The 26,761-nt window shown below is 44.2% G+C and overlaps 2 protein-coding genes across 5 annotated transcripts in view; one reads left to right on the top strand and one right to left on the bottom strand.

Annotated features, from left to right (window-relative positions):
• bop1 (BOP1 ribosomal biogenesis factor) overlaps positions 1-12,857 on the bottom strand; it is a 170,293-nt gene extending 157,436 nt beyond the window's left edge. Inside the window, exon 1 of the mRNA XM_078230144.1 lies at positions 12,559-12,857. Within this exon, the coding sequence (XP_078086270.1) occupies positions 12,559-12,675 (117 nt within the window). The 5' untranslated portion in view covers positions 12,676-12,857. The remainder of the gene's footprint in view (positions 1-12,558) is intronic.
• A 188-nt stretch (positions 12,858-13,045) lies between these two features.
• hsf1 (heat shock transcription factor 1) overlaps positions 13,046-26,761 on the top strand; it is a 71,986-nt gene continuing 58,270 nt past the window's right edge. For 3 of the 4 annotated variants that reach the window (XM_078230131.1, XM_078230113.1, XM_078230103.1), the window contains exon 1: positions 13,054-13,422. In XM_078230131.1, coding sequence (XP_078086257.1) covers positions 13,327-13,422 — 96 coding nt within the window. In that variant the 5' untranslated portion in view covers positions 13,054-13,326. Of the gene's footprint in view, positions 13,423-26,761 lie in introns of all 4 variants that reach the window. The other variant, XM_078230121.1, reaches the window with a different exon arrangement.

Here is a 26,761-nt window from a genome sequence, read left to right as displayed (position 1 = left end):
TCATTTAAGACTTATCTAGATAGCCACATGAACAGACTGGGAATAGAGGGATACAAACGGATGGTCTAGTTAGGAACACATGATCGGTGCAGGCTTGGAGGGCCGAAGGGCCTGTTCCTGTGCTGTTTTGTTCTTTGTTCTTTGCTCACTGACGCTCAGCTCCTGATTACAGCCCTCCTCTAAGCATGGACAAAAAAGCTGAGCTCAAGGCGCAAGGTGAGAATGACTGCGTCTGATATTAAGGCAGTGATAAAGGGTCATCTCGACTCGAAATGTTGGCTCCATTCTCACCGCACAGATGCGGTCAGATCTGCTGAGATTTTCCAGCGTCCGTAGTATTTTGCTTCTTTGTTACTGTGAAAAAGCCCAAGGTGTACTGGCCATGGTCAATGTGTGAGGTTACGGGGATAGGGTGGGGGAAGAGGGCCTGGGTAAGATACACTGTCAGAAAGTCAGTGCAGACTCTGAGCTGAATGGCCTCCTTCTGCACTGAAGGGATTCTATGATTCAAGGAGCACGTCGCAGACTGGGAAGTAACTCACCATCTGACTCCCCAAAGCCTGTCCATAATCCTCAAGGTATTAGTCAGGTGTGTGATGGAATACCCTTCACTTGCCTGACGAGTGCAGCTCCAAAGCACTCAAAAGGCTTGACACCATACAGGACAAAGCAGCTCACTTAGTTGGTATTCCATCCACTGCAACAAACATCCACAGCCTCCACCACCAATGCACAGTGGCAGTAATACGTACCATCTACTAGGTGTCCTGTAATAACTCACCAAGGCTTCTTTGACAGTACCTTCCGAGGCTGTGACCTCTCACAGCTTGAAGGACAGGCAACAAATGCATGGGAATATCACCATCTGTAAGTTACCATCCAAATACACACCATTCTAACTGGAACTATGATTTCCATTCCTTCATTGTCACTGGATCAAAATTCTGGAACTTCTTCATCCACAGTGGATGTAACTGCAGCACATAGACTACAGAGGTAGCTCAGCACCACCTTCTCAAGGAAAATTAGGGATAGAACAAAGAACAAAGAAAATTACACCACAGGAACAGGCCCTTCGGCCCTCCAAGCCTGCACCGACCATGCTGCCCGACTTAACTAAAACCCCCTACCCTTCTGGAGACCATATCGCTCTATTTCCATCCTATTCATGTATTTGTCAAGCCGCCCCTGAAAAGTCACTATCGTATCCGCTTCCACTACCTCCCCGGCAACAGGTTCCAGATACCCACTACTCTCTGTGTAAAAAATCTGCCTCGTACATCTCCTTTAAACCTTGCCCCTCGCATCTTAAACCTATGCCCCCTAGTAATTGACTCTTCCACCCTGGGAAAAAGCTTCTGACTATCCACTCTGTCCATGCCTCTCATAATCTTGTAGACTTCTATCAGGTCGCCCCTCAACCTCCGTCATTCCAGTGAGAACAAACCAAGTTTTTCCAACCTCTCCTCATAGCTAATGCCCTCTATACCAGGAAACATCCTGGTAAATCTTTTCTGCACCCTCTCCAAAGTCTCCACGTCCTTCTGGTAGTGTAGCGACCAGAATTGAACACTATATTCCAAGTGCGGCTTAACTAAGGTTCTATAAAGCTGCAACATGACTTGCCAATTTTTAAACTCAACGCCCCGGCCGATGAAGGCAAGCATGCCGTATGCCTTCTTGACTACCTTCTCCACCTGCATTGCCACTTTCAATGGGCAATAAATGCTGGTATAGCCAGAGACACCCACATCCCATGAAAGAATAACAATAATGACAACAGTCTCCATTTTCTGAAATAATGGTCCAATGGTCAGGTCACAATGTCAGTGACTGTCATGGTGATTCAAGATGGCACCAGAGTGTGGCAACTTCTTGTGAGCTGTCCCCAGCATACCCTCTAATTCTATCTTTCACTCTTGTTCTATGCTTTTAAAACTGTACTCTAAATCTGATAAACCACACCCTGGCTGAGACTGTAACACTACATTCTGCACCCTCTCCTTTCCTTCTCTATGTATGGTATGCTTTGTTTGTATAGTGTGCAAGAACAATTCTTTTCACTGTATACTAACACATGACAATAAATCAAATCAAATCTCATGCATCAGCATGTAGACGGGCTATGACTCAATGCAACAAGTTGAGCAAGGTACTGGAGCAAATTATTTATTAGATTTAATATTCGGCAACCCAATGGAGAGGTTAACAAACGGAAAGGCAAAGGGTGGGAGTAAATGGGTGTTTTTCTGGTTGGCGATCAGTGACTAGTGGTGTGCCTCAGGGATCAGTGTTGGAACCACATTTGTTTACGATTTACAGAGATGATTTGGAGTTGGGGACCAAGTGTAGTGTGTCAAAATTCGCAGATGACACTAAGATAAGTGGTAGAGCAAAGTGTGCAGAGGACACAAAGTCTGCAAAGGGATATAGATAGTCTAAATGAGTGGGCAAGGGTCTGGCAGATGGAGTACAATGTTGGTAAATGCGAGGTCATCCATTTTGGTAGGAATAACAGCAAAATGGACTATTATTTAAATGGTAAAAAATTGCAGCATGCTGCTGTGCAGAGGGACCTGGGTGTCCTTGTGCAGGAATCACAAAAAGTTGGTTTGCAGGTGCAGCAGGTAATTAAGGCGGCAAATGGATTTTTGTCCTTCATTGCGAGAGGGATGGAGTTTAAAAACAGCAAGGTTATGTTACAGCTGTGTAAGGTGCTGGTGAGGCCACACCTGGAGTACTGTGTACAGTTTTGGTCTCCTTACTTGAGAAAGGATATACTGGCACTGGAGCGGGTGCACAGGAGATTCACTCGGTTGATTCCGGAGTTGAGAGGGTTGGCTTATGAGGAGAGACTGAATAGACTGGGATTATACTCATTGGAATTCAGAAGAATGAGGGGAGATCTTATAGAAACATAAAAGATTATGAAGGGAATAGATAAGATAGAAGCAGGGAAGTTGTTTGCACTGGCGGGTGAAACTAGAACTAGGGGGGCATGGCCTCAAAATAAGGGGGAGCAGATTTAGGACTGAGTTGAAGAGGAACTGTTGAGTTGAGGCTACCTCATTGAATGTTTTCAAGGCAAGGTTAGATAAATTTTCGAACAGTAAAGGAATTAAGGGTTATGGTGAGCGGGCGGGGTAAGTGGAGCTGAGTTCACGAAAAGATCAGCCATGATCTTATTGAATGGTGGAGCAGGCTCGAGGGGCCAGGTGGCCTACTCCTGCTCCTAGTTCTTATGGTCATCAACCTGAAATGGATAAAAACTGACTTTGCTAACTACTGTGCAGCTACATTGGAACTGTAATTATGACGGCCAATAACAGTTTGAGAGCAAATTCTGGAGCTGTGGCAAAACTAGTGGCACGGTGGCACAGTGGTTAGCACTGCTGCCTCACAGCGCTAGTGACCCGGGTTCAATTCTGACCTCGAGTGACTGTCTGTGTGAAGTTTGCACCTTCTCACCGTATCTGCGTGGGTTCCCTCCAGGTGCTTCGGTTTCCTCCACAGTCCAAAGATGTGCAGGTTTGTTGATTGGTCAGATAAATTGCCCTTTAGTGTCAGGGGGATTAGGACTGTAAATGTGTGGGGTTACAGGAATGGGACCTGGGTGGGATTGTTGTCAGTGCAGGTTTAATGGGCCAAATGGCCTCCTTCTGCACTGCAGATTCTATTATTCTATAAGACTAGAGGGAAGAAAGTCTCATATGCTGGAAAATGTAATAATTTAACATTTTTAAAGAAAAATTGAACATTCTAATAAGGAGGGGTGACAAAGCAAAACTTAATATACATTACAAAGAGCAACATATGAAGGTGAAAACAGAGTAAAGTCTGAAACTAGAGACCATGTAGGCTTCCTTACAAGAGAAAAGTGTGATCAAGAATTTTGCAGAAACTATTGTTTCTCTCACACAGGCCAAGCAAAAGATACTTTCAGTTGTCCCTAAATATGCCTCATGCTCTCAAGTGGAATTACTGAGATGGTAACAACTTCTGTGCAGAAATATTCTCCAATGACAAACTTTTCAAAATTAACTCTCATGACATGGATATTAATAGCAAGACTGGCACTTGCTTCCAATCACTAGTCGCTTGAAGAAGATTATGGTGAGCCTTAAACCATTGCAAATCATTCTTTGTGACTGATATTGCCAGCTTGCTGGGCTACTTCAGAGGGCAGTTAAGATTATTGCAAGGATGCCAAATTCTCTCTCAGGCCATGCGAGGACAGATGGGTTTTTATGACAATCCAACAGTTGTGGTCATTTTTGCTGATGATGGGTGGAGTGAAAGGACTTTGTGCTTACTATCTTTCAATGAACTTTTTTCATTCTCAGATTGTGGGCAACACCAACATTTATTACCCATTCCTTGGGTGCTCCACAAGGTGGTGGTGGTGGACCTGCTCCTTGAAGCACTCACGATCCCATGGTGATGGTGCTGCCGTGACTGAGATTTCCAGACTGACTCACCAAAGGAAAGACAATTTTTACCCAAATCAGGATGGAGAGACTTGGAACAGAACACGAAAGTTTGACAATCACACAATATTGCTGCTCTTATCCTGCATAGTGATGCTGGTCATAAGGGATGGGGGTGCTTCAAAGTCATCATGGCGGGTTGCTGCAATGCATGCTGTAGATCGTATGCAACACTGGTGGAAAGGGTGGATCTATACCCCCACCACTAGACTCAAAGAGCAGTTTCATCCTAAACGATACCAAGCTTCTTGATGTGTGGATAAGGAGGCTGCAGTAGGTGTAATCAGCTTCGATTTCAGTTGATTGTTAGCTAATATCTATTACCATTAAATCAATATTTAGTCCTGCCTAAATATAAGCTGAGCTGCTTCATAAAGAGTTTTGATTTATGGACCACAGCTGTCAGGGCAGAACAAATTGTATTACAGATGAAAACAATGTTTTTTAATGCTGTCTCATATTTGGTCCTCCATTCACCACCGCACTTTTGCAGCCACTCATCTGCTCAATGCTAGCCTCCACCTTTGGTGCCCTGATATTCAGTATAATCACTCTCTCACCCTGGTTATTTCCCCAGTAAGGCTCTTATCTCCATTATGTCCAAGGGATGAAGACTTGAAAGGGCATTATGGACAAGTGGTTCAGTCATTCACTATCAGATCTGTTGGACCACATAAAATATATTGGGTCTTGCTCTCATTTACTTCAATATTGAGGGAGCTACAATCTGGATCTAATGTATATTCCGAGAGTTGGAAATGTGTGACACTGGATTTGAAACAGAAAGTATTTTATTTGTTTAGTAATCCCCCTCACTTGGGTGGAGTGAAATATTCAAAGAAAGGATTTTACCAGGCAACATCCTGGTAAACCTCCTCTGCACTCTCTCCGAAAGCTTGTGTGGCTTTTGCTACCAAATAAACCTGTTGGACTTTAACCTGGTGTTGTTAAACTTCTTACTCAGTTTCAGAGCGCAGACCTGCTGCGGCCAACCGGTTCTCCCCTTTGCCTTCTTGTCGCTGTTTCTTGTGGAGCTGTGCACTGTGTCAATCTGTGTCTCCCACTTGCGTTTGCCCTCCTTGCTGTCCACTTTCTTCAGGTCCACTTTGAAAGCCTCTGCCTCCCCCAGCTGACTTGTGCTGCTTTCAAAGAGTATTCTGGATTAAGCCTTGTGGTTTTCATTAAGTTATTAAATTTGATTTAAAGTGTCCTTTGGGCTTTGGTAAGATTTTCTGGGCAAGGATGAAATGAGAATTTTATTATGAGCCATTGTCCAAGTGGTTATGCTTATCAGCTGATCAGTCAACCAAATACGCTGGTACTGGGATTGTCAATCAGAGTAATAAAATTGAATAAAATATGTCAAGACTACCTTTGATTGATTAGATGATCAGACTTGTAATGGTAACAATGGCGTAAACAGGTATAAAATGATGTACATGGTGCATTGGCAAATGGAGGTACAGGATACTTAGGTGAGTGTTGTGAGAAATTGTGGTTGAGCTAAGAGCAGCAGCAAGCTGGAGTTGATTCAGTTTGGCTGCAGTCTGTTTCTGTTTCTGCCACAAAAGCAGTAGGAAAGCCGAGTCAGTCGATCTTCAGAGGTTAATTTATGAGATTCACCAAAATATTTCTGGTTTTTTTTGCAGTAATTTTGTTTACAATGGCCGAAATTAGCTCTTGACTTTTTTTACAGTGCTGCTTTGAACTGCTTTTGAATGATTTATTATGTTAAAGGGACTTGTGAGCATGTATAAGTTGCTGTTGTTTGCGAAAAAGAAGTATGAGGTGTGTGGTAAGTTGTTCTGTAGTGTCACATTTCTGCTTGTGAGGAACTATGTAATAGTATCAGCCCTTTGAAATGCCTGAGGATGATTGATATTTTTGACATTGTGTGCCTTGGTCCATCCGCTGCTGATACCTTATCAATGCAATTATCACTACCTTATCTGGCTAGAACAATACAGCACAGGAACAGGTCCTTCGGCCCTCCAAACCCGCGCCGCTCCCTGGTCCAAACTAGACCATTCTTTTGTATCCCTCCATTCCCACTCTGTTCATGTGGCTATCTAGATAAGTCTTAAACGTTCCCAGTGTGTCTGCCTCCACCACCTTGCCCGGCAGTGCATTCCAGGCCCCCACCACCCTCTGTGTAAAATACGTCCTTCTGATATCCGTGTTAAACCTCCCCCCCTTCACCTTGAACCTATGACCCCTCGTGAACGTCACCACCGATCTGGGAAAAAGCTTCCCACCGTTCACCCTATCTCTGCCTTTCATAATTTTATACACCTCTATTAGGTCACCCCTCATCCTCCGTCTTTCCAGTGAGAACAACCCCAGTTTACCCAATCTCTCCTCATAACTAAGCCCCTCCATACCAGGCAACATCCTGGTAAACCTCCTCTGCACTCTCTCCAAAGCCTCCACGTCCTTCTGCTCGTGTGGCGACCAGAACTGGGCGCAGTATTCCAAATGTGGCCGAACCAACGTTCTTGTACATCTGCAACATCAGACCCCAACTTTTATACTCTATGCCCCGTCCTATAAAGGCAAGCATGCCATATGCCTTATTCACTACCTTCTCCACCTGTGACGTCACCTTCAAGGATCTGTGGACTTGCACACCCAGGTCCCTCTGCGTATCTACACCCTTTATGGTTCTGCCATTTATCGTATAGCTCCCCTCTACGTTAGTTCTACCAAAATGCATCACTTCGCATTTATCTGGATTGAACTCCATCTGCCATTTCTTTGCCCAAATTTCCAGCCTATCTATATCCTTCTGTAGCTTCTGACAATGCTCCTCACTGTCTGCAAGTCCAGCCATTTTCGTGTCATCCGCAAACTTACTGATCACCCCAGTTACACCTTCTTCCAGAATGTTTATATCAATCACAAATAGCAGAGGTCCCAATACAGAGCCCTGCGGAACGCCACTAGTCACAGGCATCCAGCCGGAAAAAGACCCTTCCACTACCACCTTCTGTCTTCTGTGACCAAGCCAGTTCTCCACCCATCTAGCCACCTCCCCCTTTATCCCATGAGATCCAACCTTTTGCACCAACCTACCATGAGGGACTTTGTCAAACGCTTTACTAAAGTCCATATAGACGACATCCACGGCCCTTCCCTCGTCAACCATTCTAGTCACTTCTTCAGAAAACTCCACCAGGTTAGTGAGGCATGACCTCCCTCTCACAAAACCATGCTGACTATCGTTAATGAGTTTATTCCTTTCTAAATGCGCATACATCCTATCTCTAAGAATCCTCTCCAACAACTTCCCGACCACGGACGTCAAGCTCACCAGCCTATAATTTCCCGGGTTATCCTTCCTACCCTTCTTAAATAACGGGACCACATTAGCTATCCTCCAATCCTCTGGGACCTCACCGGTGTCCAGTGACGAGACAAAGATTTGCGTCAGAGGCCCAGCGATTTCATCTCTCGTCTCCCTGAGCAGCCTGGGATAGATTCCTAACACTTCCTCCCTTGTAATGGAGATTTTCTCTAATGGGACAACACTGCCCTCCGAGACACTCCCAGTCAACACATACCTCTCCTTTGTGAATACCAACGCAAAGTATTCATTTAGGATCTCCCCTACTTCTTTGGGCTCCAAGCATAATTCCCCACTTTTGTCCCCGAGATGTCAGAATTGTTCCCTGACAACCCTTTTGTTCCTAACGTATGAATAAAATGCCTTGGGATTCTCCTTAATCCTGTCTGCCAAGGACATTTCATGACCCCCGTTTTGCCCTTCTAATTCCTCGTTTGAGTTCTTTCCTACTTTCTTTGTACTCCTCCAGAGCTGCCTCTGTTTTTAGCTGCCTGGACCTAACGTACGCCACTCTTTTCTTTTTGACCAATCCCTCAATTTCCCTGGTTATCCAAGGTTCTCGAATCCTACCCTTCCTATCCTTCTTTTTTACAGGCACATGCCTATCCTGCAGCCCTAACAACTGTTCCTTAAAAGACTCCCACATGCCAGATGTGGATTTACCCTCAAACAGCCTCTCCCAATCAAGAGCTGCCAATTTCTGCCTAATCCCACTAAAGTTAGCCTTCCCCCAGTCCAACACCTTACCCTTGGGACACCACTCATCCTTTTCCATCACTATCCTAAAGCTAACAGAATTGTGGTCACTATTTGCCACATGTTCCCCTACCGAAACTTTGAAGACCTGACCGGGCTCATTCCCCAGTACTAGGTCCAGTATAGCCCCCTCTCTAGTCGGGCTATCTACATATTGTTCCAAAGAACCTTCCTGTACGCATTTTACAAATGCTTCCCCATTCAGACTCCCAGCCCTACGCGATTTCCAGTCTGTACCAGGGAAATTGAAGTCTCCCACAACAACAACCCTATTTTTCCTGCACCTATCCATTATCTCATCAATACCTCTATGGTACAAATACCATTGAATGTTATCCCAACCCCATCGGAGTTGGTTCCCTCTTTTCAGTCTATCCCCTTTGGGACCGGGAACAACTCCCCCTTAATTGTGCTACTGCCAGTAAGACACTCCCCGATACCGAACGTATTAAGCTCCAACACGATCCTAACCTAGCCCCACCGGCAGATTGCTATTACCCACCCCTGAAGAAGGAAGGTGAACAAGAGATGGGAGGTAGCTGGTGGAAAGAAAACCTCTGGTGGGAACAGAGAGTCCCCGGCTCCCACCCTCCCAGGAACAACCGGGGCTACGAAAATTGCTTTGCAGGACACGGATGGGGGTGCTCCAAGATCTATATACCCCAGCCTCCACAAAGCCTGTCGCCACCGACACGGTGCATACCAGGATAAGGAACATGGGGTAACATGCATCTGCACTGATTCTAGGTGCATACCTTTGGTTAAGGGAGAACAACTTGTCTGTGGCCACATGAACGGTACCCACCTTCGGGCTCATGGTCAAACGTTCAATCTCACTCGTCTGGATGATCACGGCCGAAGACTGGTGAACTGCTCTAACCTCGTAGATGTCTATCTGGGTACTGAGAGTACTTACTATAAGGTCAAAACTAAGGGTAGTGAATGCTTCGAGACTATGTACACAGACCATGGATATTTCTTTTTCTATAATGGAATGGTTACTAATTACCTCACAAGCCTTACCCTGACTCGGTAGCTATAGGTACCCTATACCCAACAGTTGTACCCTGCCCTGGACAATGGAGACCTGGGGGTCAATATTATACACTCCCGGCACGGATTCACAAACGAGGAGTATCCGAAGAGTTTTGTGCAGACTATAAAGAGTTGACAGCCCTTTCGCCAGGACAAGTTCATGGTTATGGCGCCGCTGGTTTCTTCTCCCTGGGAGCCACCTCTGGACGGATGGCCGCTGACAATCGGAACTATCTTGCTTGTGGCCTCACCACTCTGGGCAACTCAACCCGGGGAGCCCTTGTGATCACCCAGAGCCTGGAAAATCTCAGACTGTTCTCACTGCAAAACCTATGTGCCCTGGACTATCTATTAGCACACCAAGGTGGGGTATGCTCCATAGTTGAGGGAAAGTGTATTTTGGGTTTGGATGATGCCACAGCTAACATCACCCATTTTGTGAACCAGATTGACCAACAGTTAGGGGTTATAAAGGAAGGAAAAGGATGGGGCAGCTGGGGATACGGTGGATGGGGTGATTGGTTAATTAATGCTGCAATCTACATGGGAATGGTGGTCATGGGAATATTCGTGGGGATTGCTGTCCTTAAGTGCATTCTACAATGTATGATGTCTTCTATGCAGGATCTGTTACCTGGAAAACGGGCCTTGTTCATTAACATAACCGAATGCGATCCCCTAACCCCTGCCCTTGACCCATTCATGGACACTGAGGATTGTCATGAAATGACAAAAGGAGGGAATGAGAATGTGTATAAGGTAGATTGAGAAGATGAAAGGGTTAAAATTGGGATGCGTAACTAGAAATCAGTTGAGGGATAAACTGGTTTTGGAAAGGGCCTGAGGCGAGGGCGACAAGGCCCAGCGAAACCAATGATCACGTTAAAGAAACTGCTAATAGGTCATTGTGGTTCTGGCTTCGGAGGGATTGGCCTTTTGTTCTTGAAAGTAATCTAATCAAAATGTAACAATACAGCCATGCCCTTATTGGCTAACAGAAGTATGTGGATGCATCTCCATCGTGTATAACTGAAAACTGTTTTGTAAGCCCGACAGAGACTCACGAACCCATGCTTGATGCGCATGGTCCAGCGATCTCTCCTCCGATGCAATAAAGGAGGTATCGGAGAAACCTGTGTCTCATCAGTTTTTGATCCGACTTCCGAAAGCGAATTCCACAGCACAGAAAAAGGTCCTTTGGCCCACCACATTTGCGCCGGTCGAAGACAAGCCATACAACTATTCTAATTCCATTTCCCATGGCCTTGTGTGCCTTGGCATTACAAGTGCACATCTAAATACTTCTTAAATGTTATGAGGGTCTCTGCCTCCACCACTTTTTCAGGCAGAGTGTTCCAGACTCCCTTTGGATGAAAATCTTTTTCATCACATCCCCTCTAAATCTCCTGCCCTTTACCTTAAATCTAGTCATTGATCCCTCCACCATGTCCCTCAATTTTATACATCTCAATCAGGTCCCCTTTAGTCCCCACTACTCCAAGGAAAACAACCCCAGTTTATCCAATTTCTCTTCATAACTAAAACTCTCCAGTCCATGCAACATCCAAGTAAATCTCTTCTGCACTCTTTCCAATGCTATTACATCCTTCTTATAGTGTGGATTCCAGAACTGCACACAGCGGCCTAACCAACTTTTTATACAGTTCCAGCAGAACTTCCCTGCTCTTAAACTCTATGCTTCAGTTAAAGGCAAGAATATCATTTGTCTTCTTAATACCTTATGCACCTGCCCTGCTACCTTAAGGGACCAGTGTACACAGAATGAACCGCATGGCAGCCTCAGGCAAGCCGGGGACGTAGGGTCAGCCATCTAATCAACACCTCAATGCTAGACATGGCAACACTGGCGAGTTTCTGCTCCCTGGACCTAGAGTACCTGACACTGAACTGCCACCCCTACTACAGGCAGTACAGTGGCACAGTGGTTAGCACTGCTGCCTCACAGCACCAGGGACCCAGGTTCAATTCCGGCCTCAGGTCACCGTCTGTGTGGAGTTTGCACATTCTCCCTGTGTCTGCGTGGGTTTCCTCCAGGTGCTCCAGTTTTCTCCCACAGTCCAGAGATGTGCGGGTTAGGTTGATTTGACTATGCTAAATTAACCCTTAGTGTAAGGGGGATTAACAGGGTAAATACGTCAGGTCAGGGGAATAGGGCCTGGGTGGGATTGTGCACTGTCGAGATTCTATGATTCATATGTGCCGCAGAAGTTTACCTCTTTTATGCCAACAGCAGTTTACATCACACCCCATGTAAATGTGAAGACTGTGCTAGAAGAAATATATACCACTACAAATGATGTGGTCGGGGACTTCAATCAGGCCAATCTCAAGAGCGTCCAACCAAGATATCACCAACATGTCTCCCCATGTCTGCATGGGTTTCCTCCAGATGCTCTGGTTTCCTCCCACAGTCCAAAGATGTGCAGGTTCGGTGGACTGGTTATGCTAAATTGCTCTTTAGTGTCCAAAGATGTGTAGGTTAGGGTAAATACATAGGATTACGGGGATTGGGCCTGCGTAAAATGCTTTATTGGTGGGTCGGTGCAGGCTTGATGGACTGAATGGCCTCCTTTTGCACTCTCGAGATTCCATGCAGCGTTAATGCAAAAGTTAATGAACCAAACACACAATAAATACTTTTCCAGTAACTCTTAAGACTACCTTCAAGGATCAGAGAGCAACGTTATCCTGTTAAATCAATCAACCTATACGAGCTGCAGTGGCCCCTTCGCAAATATCGTAAGATAGAAAAACCAACAACTCAAAAACTGAATGCCATTCAGGTTCCAATCCAGGACCACGTTAGAGGCTTCGATAGCAGATCTGTCCCCCGTCGCCTGGCTTCAATGGAAGATCACAGGCCCGTTAACTTTTTAAACACAGGTTAAAATGCCAGCAAAATACAGAGAGCCAGACCTGGTCCTTCTCCTGAAGGCCGGAGAGCGGCCTCTTAGTGCCTCCACCCGGGCTGCTCCTGCTCGCAGACGCCGACATGCTCCTGCTCGCAGACGCCGACATGCTCTCAGCCGCCATCTTACTGCAGGAGCGGCGGTGGGAGCGAGGTCAGAGGTCAAACATCCGTCCGATAGGGAAATAAAACCAAAGAGAAAATCATTGCTCACATCGCGGGTGAAAAGACAATTGAACAGAATGAGCAGACCACGAGAAATCTTCGCAAAAAAGAATTCTCCATGAAAACTATTCGGCGAAAGGGGAACGTGACTGTTTGTTGGCCAGCAGGTCAAAGGTTAACGTTGATTTTTTTCGCCTTTATTGTTAATAAAGACGTTATGAGCAGCCGCAGGATAACGAGTGGGTTTGTTTTCGATGCTGAAGGGAGGAAAAAATTAGATATTTCAAAATGTGAGGTAAATGAAGAGAGTGATTTGTGTGTGTGGGGGGAGGGGCGCCGAGTTGCTGCGTGAGTAAGATGGCGGCGGTTGCTGGGGAGTGTGTAGTTGTGGGGTAAAGTGTTGTTGGAGAGAGCGAGAGGATTGCTTGTGCTTGATTATAATTCCCCCTCTTCCCTCCTCTTCGGTGTGTGGTTGAGGTCAGACAGTGATTTCTTTCTTCCCGGCCCGTGTTTCAATTCTCCAGCACCGCCCTCCCTCCCGCGTTCCTGCCGCTTTTTTCTCTCCTCCTTAGCCCGGGGCTGGGATCCGCCGCTTGGCCTCTCGGCTCCGGATGGACGCGCACGGCAGCAATGTGCCCGCTTTCCTCACGAAGCTGTGGACTTTAATCGAGGACCCTGACACCAATGAGCTCATCTGCTGGAGTGCGGTAAGTGAACCTGATCCGGGGAGATTGACCCAAGGCCGCATCTTTAACAACACACAGGCATGGGGGCGTGGGCATTCCGATAAACACACGGTCTGTCAAATAGCTGGTTTAAAAAAATAACATGCTAACTTCCTTGTTGTTTTTAAACCAATGATACGAATATTATTGCCTGGTGAGAAAAAAAACTTTCCAGTTTTTAATTTAAAGTTTTTAAACGAGGTCACCATTATTAGTCCACCCAGCCCTGCTTTGTACACAAGGCTGTCTGTTTTTTTTTAGAAAAAGGTTTGTTGATTAATAGTTGTTGCTGTGAAGAGTTTTCACGTTTCCTCAAATATTATTTTTCACAATTCATTGTAATTACGAATCCACTGTGAACTGGATGTGTCTACTTTCAGTTTTGTTCTGGTAGCATGATGTGATTGAAGCTTGAGCTGAGTGGCGGAAGCCTGGTCATAATATGTACCAACACTCATTGTTTTTTTTCCCCCCCCTTCCATCTGTTATGTAAGCAATAATAAAGTAAATAATAAAGGGCATCTCCACATCAGCAATAATAAATGCAGAGCTGATGGAAGACAAACTCAACAAGATAATGTACCGCAATGGTATGCAACTCAACAGCAATGGAGTATTTTATGAACAGTTTATTTCCTCTTAACATTCTGGTTTTGTGTCCCATACAAACTGTTGTCTAGTAGGAATCTCAATCACAGAATGCTGGAACTCAGTTGAAATTTAGAAGAGTAAGCAGTGGCTTGATTGAAACGTATCAAGACATCAGTCAGGATCTTATAAGATGGATATGGGAAGAGTGTTTCCTTTTATGGGAGAATCTAGAGTGAGGGATCATCCGTTTCAAGTAGAGATGAGAATTTTCTCCCCCAAGGATTGTGAGTCTTTGGAACTCCCTTTCTCAAAAGTTGGTGGAAGCAGTCTTTGAATGTTTTTAAGGCAGTGTGAGGTAGATTCTTGATAAGCAAGGGAGTGAAGCATTATTGGAGGTAGGTGGGAACGTGGAGAGGTTTAAGTTTATTTATTAGTGTCACAAGTAGGCTTACATTAACACGGCAATGAAGTTACTGTGAAAATCCCCTAGTTACCACACTCTGGTGCCTGTTTGGGTACACTGAGGGAGAATTTAGCATGACCAATGCACCTAACCAGCACCCAACGTCTTTCGGACTGTGGGAGGAAACTGGAGCACCCAGAGGAAACCCACGCCGACACGAGGAGAACATGCAGACAGTGACCCAAGCTGGGAATCAAACCAGGTCCCTGGCGCTCTGAGGCAGCAGCACTAACCACTGTGCCACCGTGCCGCCCATTGAGTTGAGGTTACTGTTTGACCAACCATGATCTTACTGAATGTTGAAGCAGGCTTGAGGGGCCGAGTGGTCTACTCCTAATTTGGATGTTTGTCATGTTGCCATTTCTGAAAGAAGACCCACAACCTTCTCAAGGGCATCCAGGGATGTGCACTAGATACTGTTCTTACCAGTGGTATCCATAGCCTGAAGAATTATTTTTTAAAAGAAACTTTGTGGTCTTGCAGTTTCTGATGGGATCTTGCATTGCCAAACCTCAGGTGAGGGAGAACTTTTTCCTGGCATTGTGCCCGAGTCTTATTGAATGTATTCAAGAGACGCCTGGATATAGACTTGGTGCGAACAGAATCAAAGGTTATGGGGAGAAAGCAGGATTAGGCTATTGAGTTGGACGATCAGCCATGATCGTAATGAACGGCGGAGCAGACTCGAAGGGCCAAATGGCCTCCTCCTGCTCCAATGTTTCTGAGTCCTGACTTCATTTCAGTACTTGCAGATTGGGTTACTGGCTTCAAGATAAGGCTGTCTGGTATTTATCATATTCCCAGGGAATTTGCAGAGAGTGGGCAAGTAATTTTGAAGTTGTGTACCCATGCACTCTGCGATCTGGGCCCCAATTCTAAAATAATTAATATTCATAATGAATAAATTACACATGAGGCAGAGCAGAACAATTAGGATTTCTAGTCAGTGACATCATTTCACTGGTTCGGTCTCTTTTGATGAGGGTGTGGTTACAAGACGAGCTCAGCCCTTGATTCTGAATTAAGGTTTATCTGTAATTGATCCGATTGTTTAAGATATTTCTTGGATTTAACAAATAGTACCAATTCTCAGAATATAATTAGAATAGTGGGAAAATTCCAGAAGCTGTGAACCTCACTGGAGAAAGTGCTGAGAGTTTGTGGATTCAGCATATGCTCCAAGAATTGTCGATCTCTTGCACTTGAATCAGTTTGATTAACTGCAATGGTTCAGTGGGGCTCCATCGACAGCAACTACATTCAGGATTACTGGAGCACTGCAGATCAAGTCACCGGGTGAAACCTTTGATACAAGGTTCTGCTAACTAACACATTTACCGCTTCAAGAAATTCATATTGTAAAGACCTTTTTAAAATACGGCAGGTCTGTGGCGCAAAGCATGAAGGAATGTTGACCGGATGAGAAGCTAGCATCGGTGATGGTCACTTTTCTGAGGATACCATGTGTGCTTGGCTTCGTTTCGGAGCACAGTCACAATGTCATAGCAGAAGTGAAAACATTGCATTTCACAGGGCTGCCTCCTAGATTCTATAAATACAGAAATTATGTTTACAACAAGTAGGGCAGATTGTGTATAATGGCAGCGCAAATAGATTTAGCATTTTAAAACTACAGTCTGCTCCATCACCATCTGTTGCTTCTAGAGCCTACAATGGTTCGTATGATTCCAAGTGGTTTATTTCTCTGCTTTGGCTTTGAATGCCTGCAATCAGAGTTTCCAGGTGGACCAGAGAAAAAACAAATAATGGCATGAGGCTTCCAATAATAATCTTATCTCTACAATGAACAATCCTCAGGAGATTGTCATTCACACCTAAACAAGTGTCCATGCTTAAATCATTCCATGGATACTGTACTGGTCAGGAAGCAGTCATGCTGAGCCAGTCATTTTCCTGGTTCTTGGTTTTACCTTGACATTTACCGAGAAAACAAATGTACACCGGCATTGTGCAAGTTAGTCTTTCCTGATTGTAACAGTGTATGCAGTTTGTCAGATTTGGACCAACGTTTGTTACAAAAACAGAAACGTGAAATTAAAATACTTGTTCCTCAAGTGAGGAATTATTCACTTCTTGTCACCTGGAGATATATTTTACTTTTGCTGTTGATGCTTCAGGACAACTAACTAACTCTAGGTTAATGGTTTGGTGCATTGGCTGTGCTAAATTCTCCCTCAGTGTACCCGAACAGGCGCCGGAGTGTGGTGACGAGGGAATTTTGACAGTAACTTCATTGCAGTGTTAATGTAAGCCTACTTATGACACTAATAAACTTATTTTAAAAACTGGTTGGCGTGCGGATTGACTGATGTTGGAATCACTAAATGGACTACCATGTGGATCTCCCAATTTGAATTAAGTTTCAATATTGTTGCTAACCTTCAGTTGGATACAGCTTAATGTGAAGGCCTGTTGGAGGCATGGGGGCAGGTATGGATGTGTCATTCAATTTAGATCTTTTTCTCTAGCCATGTTTTTTTATTTCTTCATTGGATGTGGACACAACAGCGAAAGCCATCATTTATTGCCCTTGAACTAAGTGGCTTTCTCAATCATTTCAGAGGGCATTACTATGGGTCTGGAGTCACACGTAGGCCAGACCAGGTAAAGGTGAAAGATTTCCTTCCCTAAAGGACATTAGTGAACTAGATGGATGTTCCTAACCAGCCAGTTGTCTCATGATCAATATTAATGAGACTAGCGTTTTATTTAAAATTAATTAAACTCCCCCAGCTGCCATGGTCGGTTTTGAACTTGTCTGGGCCTCTGGATTTTTGTCCAGTGACATTACCACTATGCAACCGTCACAATTCCTGAACTGTAACCAATATCTCGAGTGATTTGAGTTAACTGGGGGAAACAACAATATCCTTTCGAGGAGTTATTTTGCTTTAAGTTTGAGAAGTCTTTCCAAGCTCCAATTTCAGTGTTAATCTGGTGCCTTATTGACCTGTATTTCGTGTTACTGAGCAGGCAGGATTGATCTTCATTTGTGCTTATTGAGCCTATGTTAACTAAGGTGGAGAGGAGAATACTGGGCTTGGGGAGGGTGGAGAGGTTTAGTGGTGGGAGCAAAGTATCTAGGACATGCGCACGATTTTGGAATATATTTGTTCTGGTCACTCAGAATGCGATTTGAAGCCGCCTTGAATGTCTGCAATTCCCAGATTGGCAAAAGCCACTGTGGGAGAGCCAATGAATTCCAGGACGTTGCCCAGTGGCCATGTTGCAATTTCTGTCTGTCTGTCAGGTCGGTGTCCAAGGTGAAGGCACTGACATTCCACCTTCTTTCGTCAGGAAAAAGATACAAAAATCTGAGGTCACTTACCAACCGACTCAAGAACAGCTTCTTCCCTGCTGCTGTCAGACTATTGAATGGACTTACCTTGCATTAAGTTGATCTTTCTCTACACCCTAGCTATGACTGTAACACTACATTCTGCACTCCTTTCCTTCTCTATGAATGGTATGCTTTGTCTGTATAGCACCCATGAAACAATACTTTTCACTATGTTAATACATGTGACAATATAATCAAAACCCATGATATTGTTGCTCATTTCTTCATCATAGAGGTTGGCATGTAAGAGGAAGATGTTATCAAAGTAACATTGGTGTGTTACTGCATTGCATCCTTCAGATTATGCATTCTGCAGCTACAGTGTGGTGATGAGTATTCGGTTCAGTGGCAGGATGCCAATCAAATTAATTGCTGCGTCTTTAATAATGTTGAACTTTGAGTGATGTGGATGTATGCAATCCAGATGAAGTGACTATTCCACCACTCTCCTGACTTTTAAGATTTCTAGATAATGTTTGAGACATTAGAAAGGCCCCTTATGCATCCAACCTCTGTTTTGCTCTGCTCTTGTAGCCAACATGTTGATGTGGCTGTTCCAGTCCAAAATTCTCGTCAGTGGTGACCCCACCGACCCGCTGCCACGCCACAGAAATGTTGTTGGATTTGATAATGGTGCCATTGAAGGTTTTAGGTGGTATCATTGTTACAACTTGTGAGTTCAAGACTGTGCGTTACTTTTATACAATGCCATAAGCTGCTTTAACGGGACTTTAATTCCTATCCAGCATTAACTGAAGTGCACTTGGATGTGGCCCGAATAAGGCTGGGCCCTCAGAATTATGTTGTCTCCTGATTTCTGAGTGGCTACAAGCCAGGAAACGCACTGAGGGAGACCTTTCTGTTGAACTAATATTGTACTTTCATTGGCAACATTTGCTGTTCCAGCCCGAATTCTCTTCTCATTGAAGGTTCCAATGTACACAATACCTTTCATTCAGTACGGCAGCTGCTGATTCTCCGAAGCTCAGTCAGGGAGAGTTAGTGGAATCATGAACCCATCATCCTTTCAAATAGAAAGCTGACATGGAATAAGCCAGTGAGCTAGAAATATAAACTGGGGTTATGACAACTGACATAAATTATTTACACAGCTATTTTTGGTATGATTATTGCTGGGGGTGAATCACAGTTGCCACTCAGAGTGCCAGCATTTGTGAGATGTGATTCAAGCAATGGCGCACAAGGTTTCAAATAATATTTCTAAGCACTTTTTCACATCAATTGTTTTAAAATATTTCAGTTCTGTTTTTGTATGTTTAAGCAAAGTAAATGGCTGCGTTGATTATCACTCTGAAGACGAGTCATACTGACTCTCAACATTAACTCTGTTTCTCCCTCCACAGATGCTGCCAGACCAGCTGAGTTTTTCCAGCATTTTCTCTTTGTTTTAAATATTATCGTTTCATGATTCACAGTTGAATTGTCATTAGAATATTTCCACACAAGTTCAAGTTATATCTTCTGTCTGTACATCTCAACTTTTTCTCTTCAAAATAATTTTTAACAAATGAGTGAGTATCCCTTTAATAGCCATTTTAATGAAGGGAGTGTGTCTGAACTGTTGGTTCAGAATTAATCCCCAGCCTGTATTATGGTTAACGGATCTCTACCAGAAATGCTGCTCAACTAAAATACTGCAGATACTGGAAATCTGAAATAAAAACAGAAAATGCTGGAAATACTCAGCAGTTCTTGTAGCATCTGGAATTAATATCCATTGGTACTCAGTACCCTTGGTTGATGTGTACCTTCAGCAGGAAGCAAGATAAGTTTTTCTCAAATAGAGGCATCCAGCTGTTTCCACACTGCTGCACGTTGGTTGCACCAACAAAGATGAGAGTAGTAGGGTGAGATGTTGATGTTCAGTGGCTTTGATCCATTCTATTTTGCTTTGTGTTAAGCAACCCCATGCTCTGGAGTCATTGATGTTAGCCTGCCAGTTATGAGGGTGTTGCAGAAAAGTTGAAAACTATTCTTAAGGAAATGAGTGGAAGAATGACAGGAACTCTTAACAGATCTAGAGGACGAGACAGGGTAGATCCAAGAAAGAACTTCAGTAAAACAAAGCAAAGAAATTCAAAATAAACTTGAACCATTAATAAAGGTCGAACAAAAATAAATTCAGTCTGCACCTTTCTACACAATTCTGGCAATTGGAGTTTTCATTCGTAACCAACAAATCATGAAGTTTTGCACAAGATTAATGGGAATGATGCAACTGCTTTTTTAATTTCAAAATATTGCTGAACTGAGATTTCAAGCTTGAGGAGCCCATTATTAGAATGGACTTCAAATGCTCATCAGATAAATTTGCTCGATATTTGGACTTGACATATGTTTGTTCACATAGATACGTTGTACCAAAAACTGATACAAATCCACAAGCAAAATGCTTCAAATTTGGAAACTGCTCAGGCTGCAAAGATTTATAAAATTGGATCAGATTTCCTTCTTTATACTTGTCTTTCAGCATGTCATCTGATTGCAGATCAATAATTTCCATTTGAAACTGACTTGGGAGTGTTTCAACATTGCAGCCAAATTGATTTTGAAACAGCTTTATTTCATCTGTGTTTCCATCAAGATCGGAAAATAGTTCCTGAAATTGTTTTTGCAAGTCCTTAATGATTTCTGTTGCAAATGAAGAAGGAGATTTTGCTTCACTTTCTTCATGAAATTTTTCGCAATATGAAAAATGAACCAAGTTATGAACTTTCAGCTGTCCTTGAAATAGCATCAGTTTTGTTCTGAATGCCTTGACTTGCGCGAATAGATCACAAATCAAATTTGTTTCACCTTGCAACTTTAGATTCAATTGATTCATATGGCCTGTCATGTCTGCAAAAAATGCCAATTTCCAAAGCCAGTCAGTGTTTGATAAAAGTGGTTCGGGTCGATTCTTCTCTGTGAGAAAGGAATCAGTTTCCTCTCTGAGCTGAAAGAACCGTAATAGAATCTTTCTACAACTAAGCCATCGAACTGCTGTATAATAAGGCAAGTCACCGAACTCAGAATCAGTTTCTTTCAGAAAACCACGAAATTGGCGATGATTAAGCCCGTGAGATCGAATGAGATTCACTGTTGAAACAACAGGTTTCAGAACGCAAGACATATCCACATATTTTCCGCACAATGCTTGTTGATGGATAATGCAATGCAGAAACATGGGCTTTGAGAATCCACCAACCCTGGAATGCATCCCAGGGTACTGAAAGAAATGGCAGAAGTAATAGCAGATGTGTTGGTTGTAATTTATCAAAATTCGCTGGACTCTGGGGAAGTGCCGGCTGATTGGAAAACAGCTAATGTGACGCCACTGTTTTAAAAAGGAGGTAGACAAAAGGCAGGTAACTACAGGCCGGTAGCTTAACGTCCGTAGTTGGGAAATTAGTGGAATCCATCATTGAAGAAGAAATAGCAGGACACCTGGAAAAAAATGGTTCGATCAAGCAGACGCAGCAAGGATTCATGAAGGGAAAGTCGTGTTTGACGAATTAACTGGAATTTTATGAAGATGTAACGAGTGCAGTTGACAGAGGGGAACCGATGGATGTGGTGTTTTTAGATTTCCAGAAGGTGCTCGATAAGGTGCCTCACAAAAGGTTGCTGCAGAAGATTAAGGTACACGGAGTTGGGGGTAAAGTGTTAGCGTGGATTGAGGATTGGCTATCTAACAGAAAGCAGAGTCGGAATAAATGGGTGTTTTTCTGGCTGGCAGTTGGTGACTAGTGGCGTGCTGCAGGGATCGGTGCTGGGGCCTCAACTGTTTACCATATACATAGACGATCTGGAGGAGGGGACCGAGTGTAGGGTAACAAAGTTTGCGGATGACACAAAGATGAGTGGGAAAGCGAATTGCGTGGAGGATGCGGAAAGTCTGCAGAGAGATTTGGATAGGCTAAGTGAGTGGGCGAGGATCTGGCAGATGGAGTATAACGTTGACAAGTGTGAGGTTATCCACTTTGGAAGGAATAATAGTAAAATGGGCTATTATTTAAATGGTGAAAAATTACAACATGCTACTGTGGAGGGGGACGTGGGGGTCCTTGTGGATGAATCGCAAAAACTCAGTTTGCAGGTGCAGCAGGTGATCAAGAAGGCAAATGGAATGTTGGCCTTTATCGCAAAGGGGATGGAGTATAAAAGCAGGGAGGTCTTGCTGCAATTGTACAAGGTACTGGTGAGGCCGCAACTAGAGTACTGTGTGCAATTTTGGTCCCCTTATTTGCGGAAGGATTTATTGGCCTTGGAGGGAATACAGAGAAGGTTCACCAGGTTGATACCGGAGATGAGGGGGTTAGCTTATGAGGGGAGATTGAGTAGATTGGGCCTGTACTCGTACCATACTCCATACCAGGCAACATCCTGGTAAACCTCCTCTGCACTCTCTCTAAAGCCTCCACGTCCTTCTGCTAGTGTGGCGACCAGAACTGGGCGCAGTATTCCAAATGCGGCCGAACCAACGTTCTATACAACTGCAACATCAGACCCCAACTTTTATACTCTATGCCCCGTCCTATAAAGGCAAGCATGCCATATGCCTTATTCACTACCTTCTCCACCTGTGACGTCCCCTTTAAGGATCTGTGGACTTGCACACCCAGGTCCCTCTGCGTATCGACAACCTTTATGGTTCTGCCATTTATCGTATAGCTCCCCCCTACATTAGTTCTACCAAAATGCATCACTTCGCATTTATCTGGATTGAATTCCATCTGCCATTTCTTTGCCCAAATTTCCAGCCTATCTATATCCTTCTGTAGCCTCTGACAATGTTCCTCACTATCTGCAAGTCCAGCCATTTTCGTGTCGTCCGCAAACTTACTGATCACCCCAGTTGCACCTTCTTCCAGATTGTTTATATCAATCACAAACAGCAGAGGTCCCAATACAGAGCCCTGCGGAACACCACTAGTCACAGGCATCCAGCCGGAAAAAGACCCTTCCACTACCACCCTCTGTCTTTTGTGACCAAGCCAGTTCTCCACCCATCTAGCCACCGCCCCCTTTATCCCATGAGATCCAACCTTTTGCACCAACCTACCATGAGGGACTTTGTCAAACGCTTTACTAAAGTCCATATAGACGACATCCACGGCCCTTCCCTCGTCGAGTATAAAAACAGGGAGGTCTTGCTGCAACTGTACAAGGTACTGGTGAGGCTGCAACTGGAGTACTGTGTGCAATTTTGGTCCCCTTATTTGCGGAAGGATATATTGGCCTTGGAGGGAGTACAGAGAAGGTTCACCAGGTTGATACCGGAGATGAGGGGGTTAGCTTATGAGGAGAGATTGAGTAGGTTGGGCCTGTACTCGTGGAGTTTAGAAGGCTGAGGGGAGATCTTATAGAGACATATAAGATAATGAAGGGGCTAGACAGGGTAGAGGCAGAGAGATTGTTTCCACTTAGAAAGGAAACAAGAACTAGAGGACACAGCCTCAAAATAAGGGGGAGTCAGTTTAGGACAGAGTTGAGGAGGAACTTCTTCTCTCAGAGGGTAGTGAATCCCTGGAATTCTCTGCCCATTGAAGCAGTGGAGGCTACCTGTTTAATTTGTTCACGTCACAGGTAGATAGATTTCTGATCAATAAGGGAATTAAGGGTTTTGGGGAGCGGGCGGGTAAGTGGAACTAAACCACTATCAAATCAGCCATGATATTGAATGGCGGGGCAGGCTCGAGGGGCTAGATGGCCTACTCCTCCTATTTCTTATGTTCTTATGTAACCTCACAAGCTTTTGTGATTTTGTCCAACCAAACCTTTCTTCACCCCAGACATGTTCTTTCTTCCATCAATTGTCACGCATTGCAGTTTATTCCACTCCAGGTTATATTCTAACACAGTTTTTTGCAATTCTTTGAAGATGTCTTCTCCAGTTACTGTGCTGTGCATGCTATGCACTAATGCTAATTCTTGTGTCACATTAAATTCATAGAAATCATAGAAACCCTACAGTGCAGAAGGAGGCCATTCGGCCCATCGAGTCGGCACCGACCACAATCCCACCCAGGCCCTACCCCCACATATTTACCTGCTAATCCCTCTAACCTACGCATTTTAGGATTCTAAGGGGCAATTTTTAACCTGGCCAATCAACCTAAACTGCACATCTTTGGACTGTGGGAGGAAACCGGAGCACCCAGAGGAAACCCACGCAGACACGAGGAGAACGTGCAAACTCCACACAGACAATGACCCGAGCCGGGAATCGAACCCGGGACCCTGGAGCTGTGAAGCAGCAGTGCTAACCACTGCGCTACCGTGCCGCCCATATTCACTCGACGCCACGGATGAATACTAGGAGTTGTGATGTGTCACACACATCAGTCGATTCATCAAGTGCTGGAGAATACAACTGAAAATTTCTTGCTTTGTCTGCAATTTGATGAAATATATTGCTTCCTATATCCTCAATTCTATGAGCAACAGTATTTGGCGCAAGACTGATTTTGAACAGATTTGCTTTTTCTGGGCATAACTCTTCCACTGCTTCCATTATCCACTCTTTGATGAGATCTCCATCGGTGAATGGCTTTCCTCTTTTAGCCAACACATACGCTAGTTTGTAACTGGCCCTGGTTAAAGCTTCATTTTCGGTTATCTCCTGCGCAAAAAAAGCTTGTTGGGAAAGCAACCTGCGTTGCATCGATTCAAATTTTTCCGAACGCTGTGTTCCTGTGAACTGGGAATAACTTGGTTCATGTTTGGTCTCATGGTGCCGACGTACATTGTACTCCTTCAAAACTGCAGCAGTTTCGTTGCATGTGACACACAAGGCTTTATCACCTGCTTGTACAAAGAAGTACTTTACACCCCTTTCTTCATTAAACAGGCGGCACTCACTGTCCACTTTTCTTTTTTCCTTCCATAACTGAATTGGTCTGAATTGCCGCCATCATTGTCATTGTTCTCGCTCATTTCAGACAGATGGAGCTTACGGATTGGATAAAGCAGCTGTCACTCAGTCAATGCAGAGCGGCAATTGGATAACAGATGTCTCGATTGCTGATTCGTTTAATGAACTCAGTCACAGGACGGCAGCTCTGATTGGACAGTAGGCCGGTAAAGAGGGCGGGGATTTCCATGGGTCCATCAGACACCGCGCGGAGCAGCAGCAAATGTCCGGCCTGTGGCTACAGTCCCCACGTCCGGATCCTGAGTCAGCGGCGGGGTTCCGGCCGCAGGAGTGTTTTCGGCAGCGGGAATCCCGTCCCGCCCCACTGGCTGCGGGCCAGATGTTAGCCTGCTGCGGGCCGTATGTGGCCCACGGGCCGTAGTTTCGAGACCCCTGAGTTAGATGATCAGCTATGATCGTGATGAATGGCGGATCAGGCTCAAAGGGCCAAATGGCCTCCTCCTGCTCCTATCTTCTATGTTTCTATGATCTTTCAGCTATCTGGATTGAAGCTGATGTAAATCCAGGTTTTTATAATGGGTAACCAAAGTGACTCATTAAACTACAGATTAATATTTTGGGATAAAATTATAAAAGCCTTTCAGGGCAAGATCATGAATATCTAGATAGAAAAATAATCATAAAATGTAACCTGTATAGAATCATTAAGACATGTTCTTGCCAAGCGAGCATTCCAATTTATTTGAGAATTTCATTAAAATGGGTTGGGGGTGGGGCGGGGTTAGCCGGGAAATGGACAGCTAAGTGGCACAGGGAACGTAATGTAGGGAAATTCAAAAAGCTTCATGGAGGCATGGTATCTACTTTATTCCCTTTCACGATATGCCACAGTGGTTAGCACTGCTGCCTCACATTACCAAGGATTCGGGTTCAATTCCGGCCTGAGTTTGTACGTTCTCCCCAGGTCTGCGTGGGTTTCCTCCGGTGCTCCGCTTTCCTCCCACACTCCAAAGATGTGTGGGTTAGGTGAATTGGCCATGCTAAATTGCCCCTTAGTGTCAAGGAGATCAGCATGGTAAATACGTGTGGTTATGGGGATAAGGCTTGGATGGAATTGTGGTCGGTGCAAACTCAATGGGCCAAATGGCCGCCTCCTGCACTGTAGGGATTCTATGATATCTAGGAAGACTTTTACTTTATTCCTTAAACCACTGATCCTACACCATATGAACTGCTGCAGTTCAAGAAGACAGTTAACCACCACCTTCTTGAGGGCAATTAGGGAAGGACAATAAATGTTGGTCGAGCCAGCGATGCCCACATCTTCTGAACAAATGTAAGAAAAACTTAAAGGGAAAGTGACAGTGAATGAAATAAATCATATGTTAGAATGTATGAAAAGGTCTATATTGAGCTAGTATAGTGAAGTAATCTTGTCACTTTATAAATAGTTGGTGCAATTGCACTGAGAATGAGTAAGAAGCTGGTTTATTCAGATAATAACATTAACTGGCTATGCCCATACTGGAAAAACGGTGGAGAGGTGATATAATTGTTTTAGAATTCTAAAGGCATTAGATAATGGAGACCATGACAAATTATCTGTACTTGTCCAGAACAGAAGAACCAAAGCCTTCACATGAGGTGGGTAAATTCAAAATATACCTGTAGACGAGATTGATCACCCAGTGAACTATCTGTGAAGTAGATTCCTGCTGATACATTGCAAGTCAAAATATTGAGTCTGTTACGATCCCAGTTGATACTACTGGACAAGTCCGATCCCAGAGTGAAACTTGGCTGATAAAATCTTAACATCTGTTTTTGAAACCATGGAGGAAAGTTAATTAACAAATTCAAAGAAGTCGGCTGATGAACTGTTGCTACAGAACAAAATATTTATTCAAACAAGTAAAATGAACTATATAACAGGATAAAAATGTTGGAAAGATCTCAATATAAACACAAGATTTAATTTCCCAATATTACTTTACCCAGTAATACCTTTACAGACACACAAACCAGTCAA

This window comes from Mustelus asterias, chromosome 2 (assembly GCF_964213995.1).
Source record: "Mustelus asterias chromosome 2, sMusAst1.hap1.1, whole genome shotgun sequence".
Classification (NCBI taxonomy): domain Eukaryota; kingdom Metazoa; phylum Chordata; class Chondrichthyes; order Carcharhiniformes; family Triakidae; genus Mustelus; species Mustelus asterias.
The sequence above is the reverse complement of the archived record's forward strand: the minus strand, read 5'-3'. Positions and strand labels throughout refer to the sequence as shown.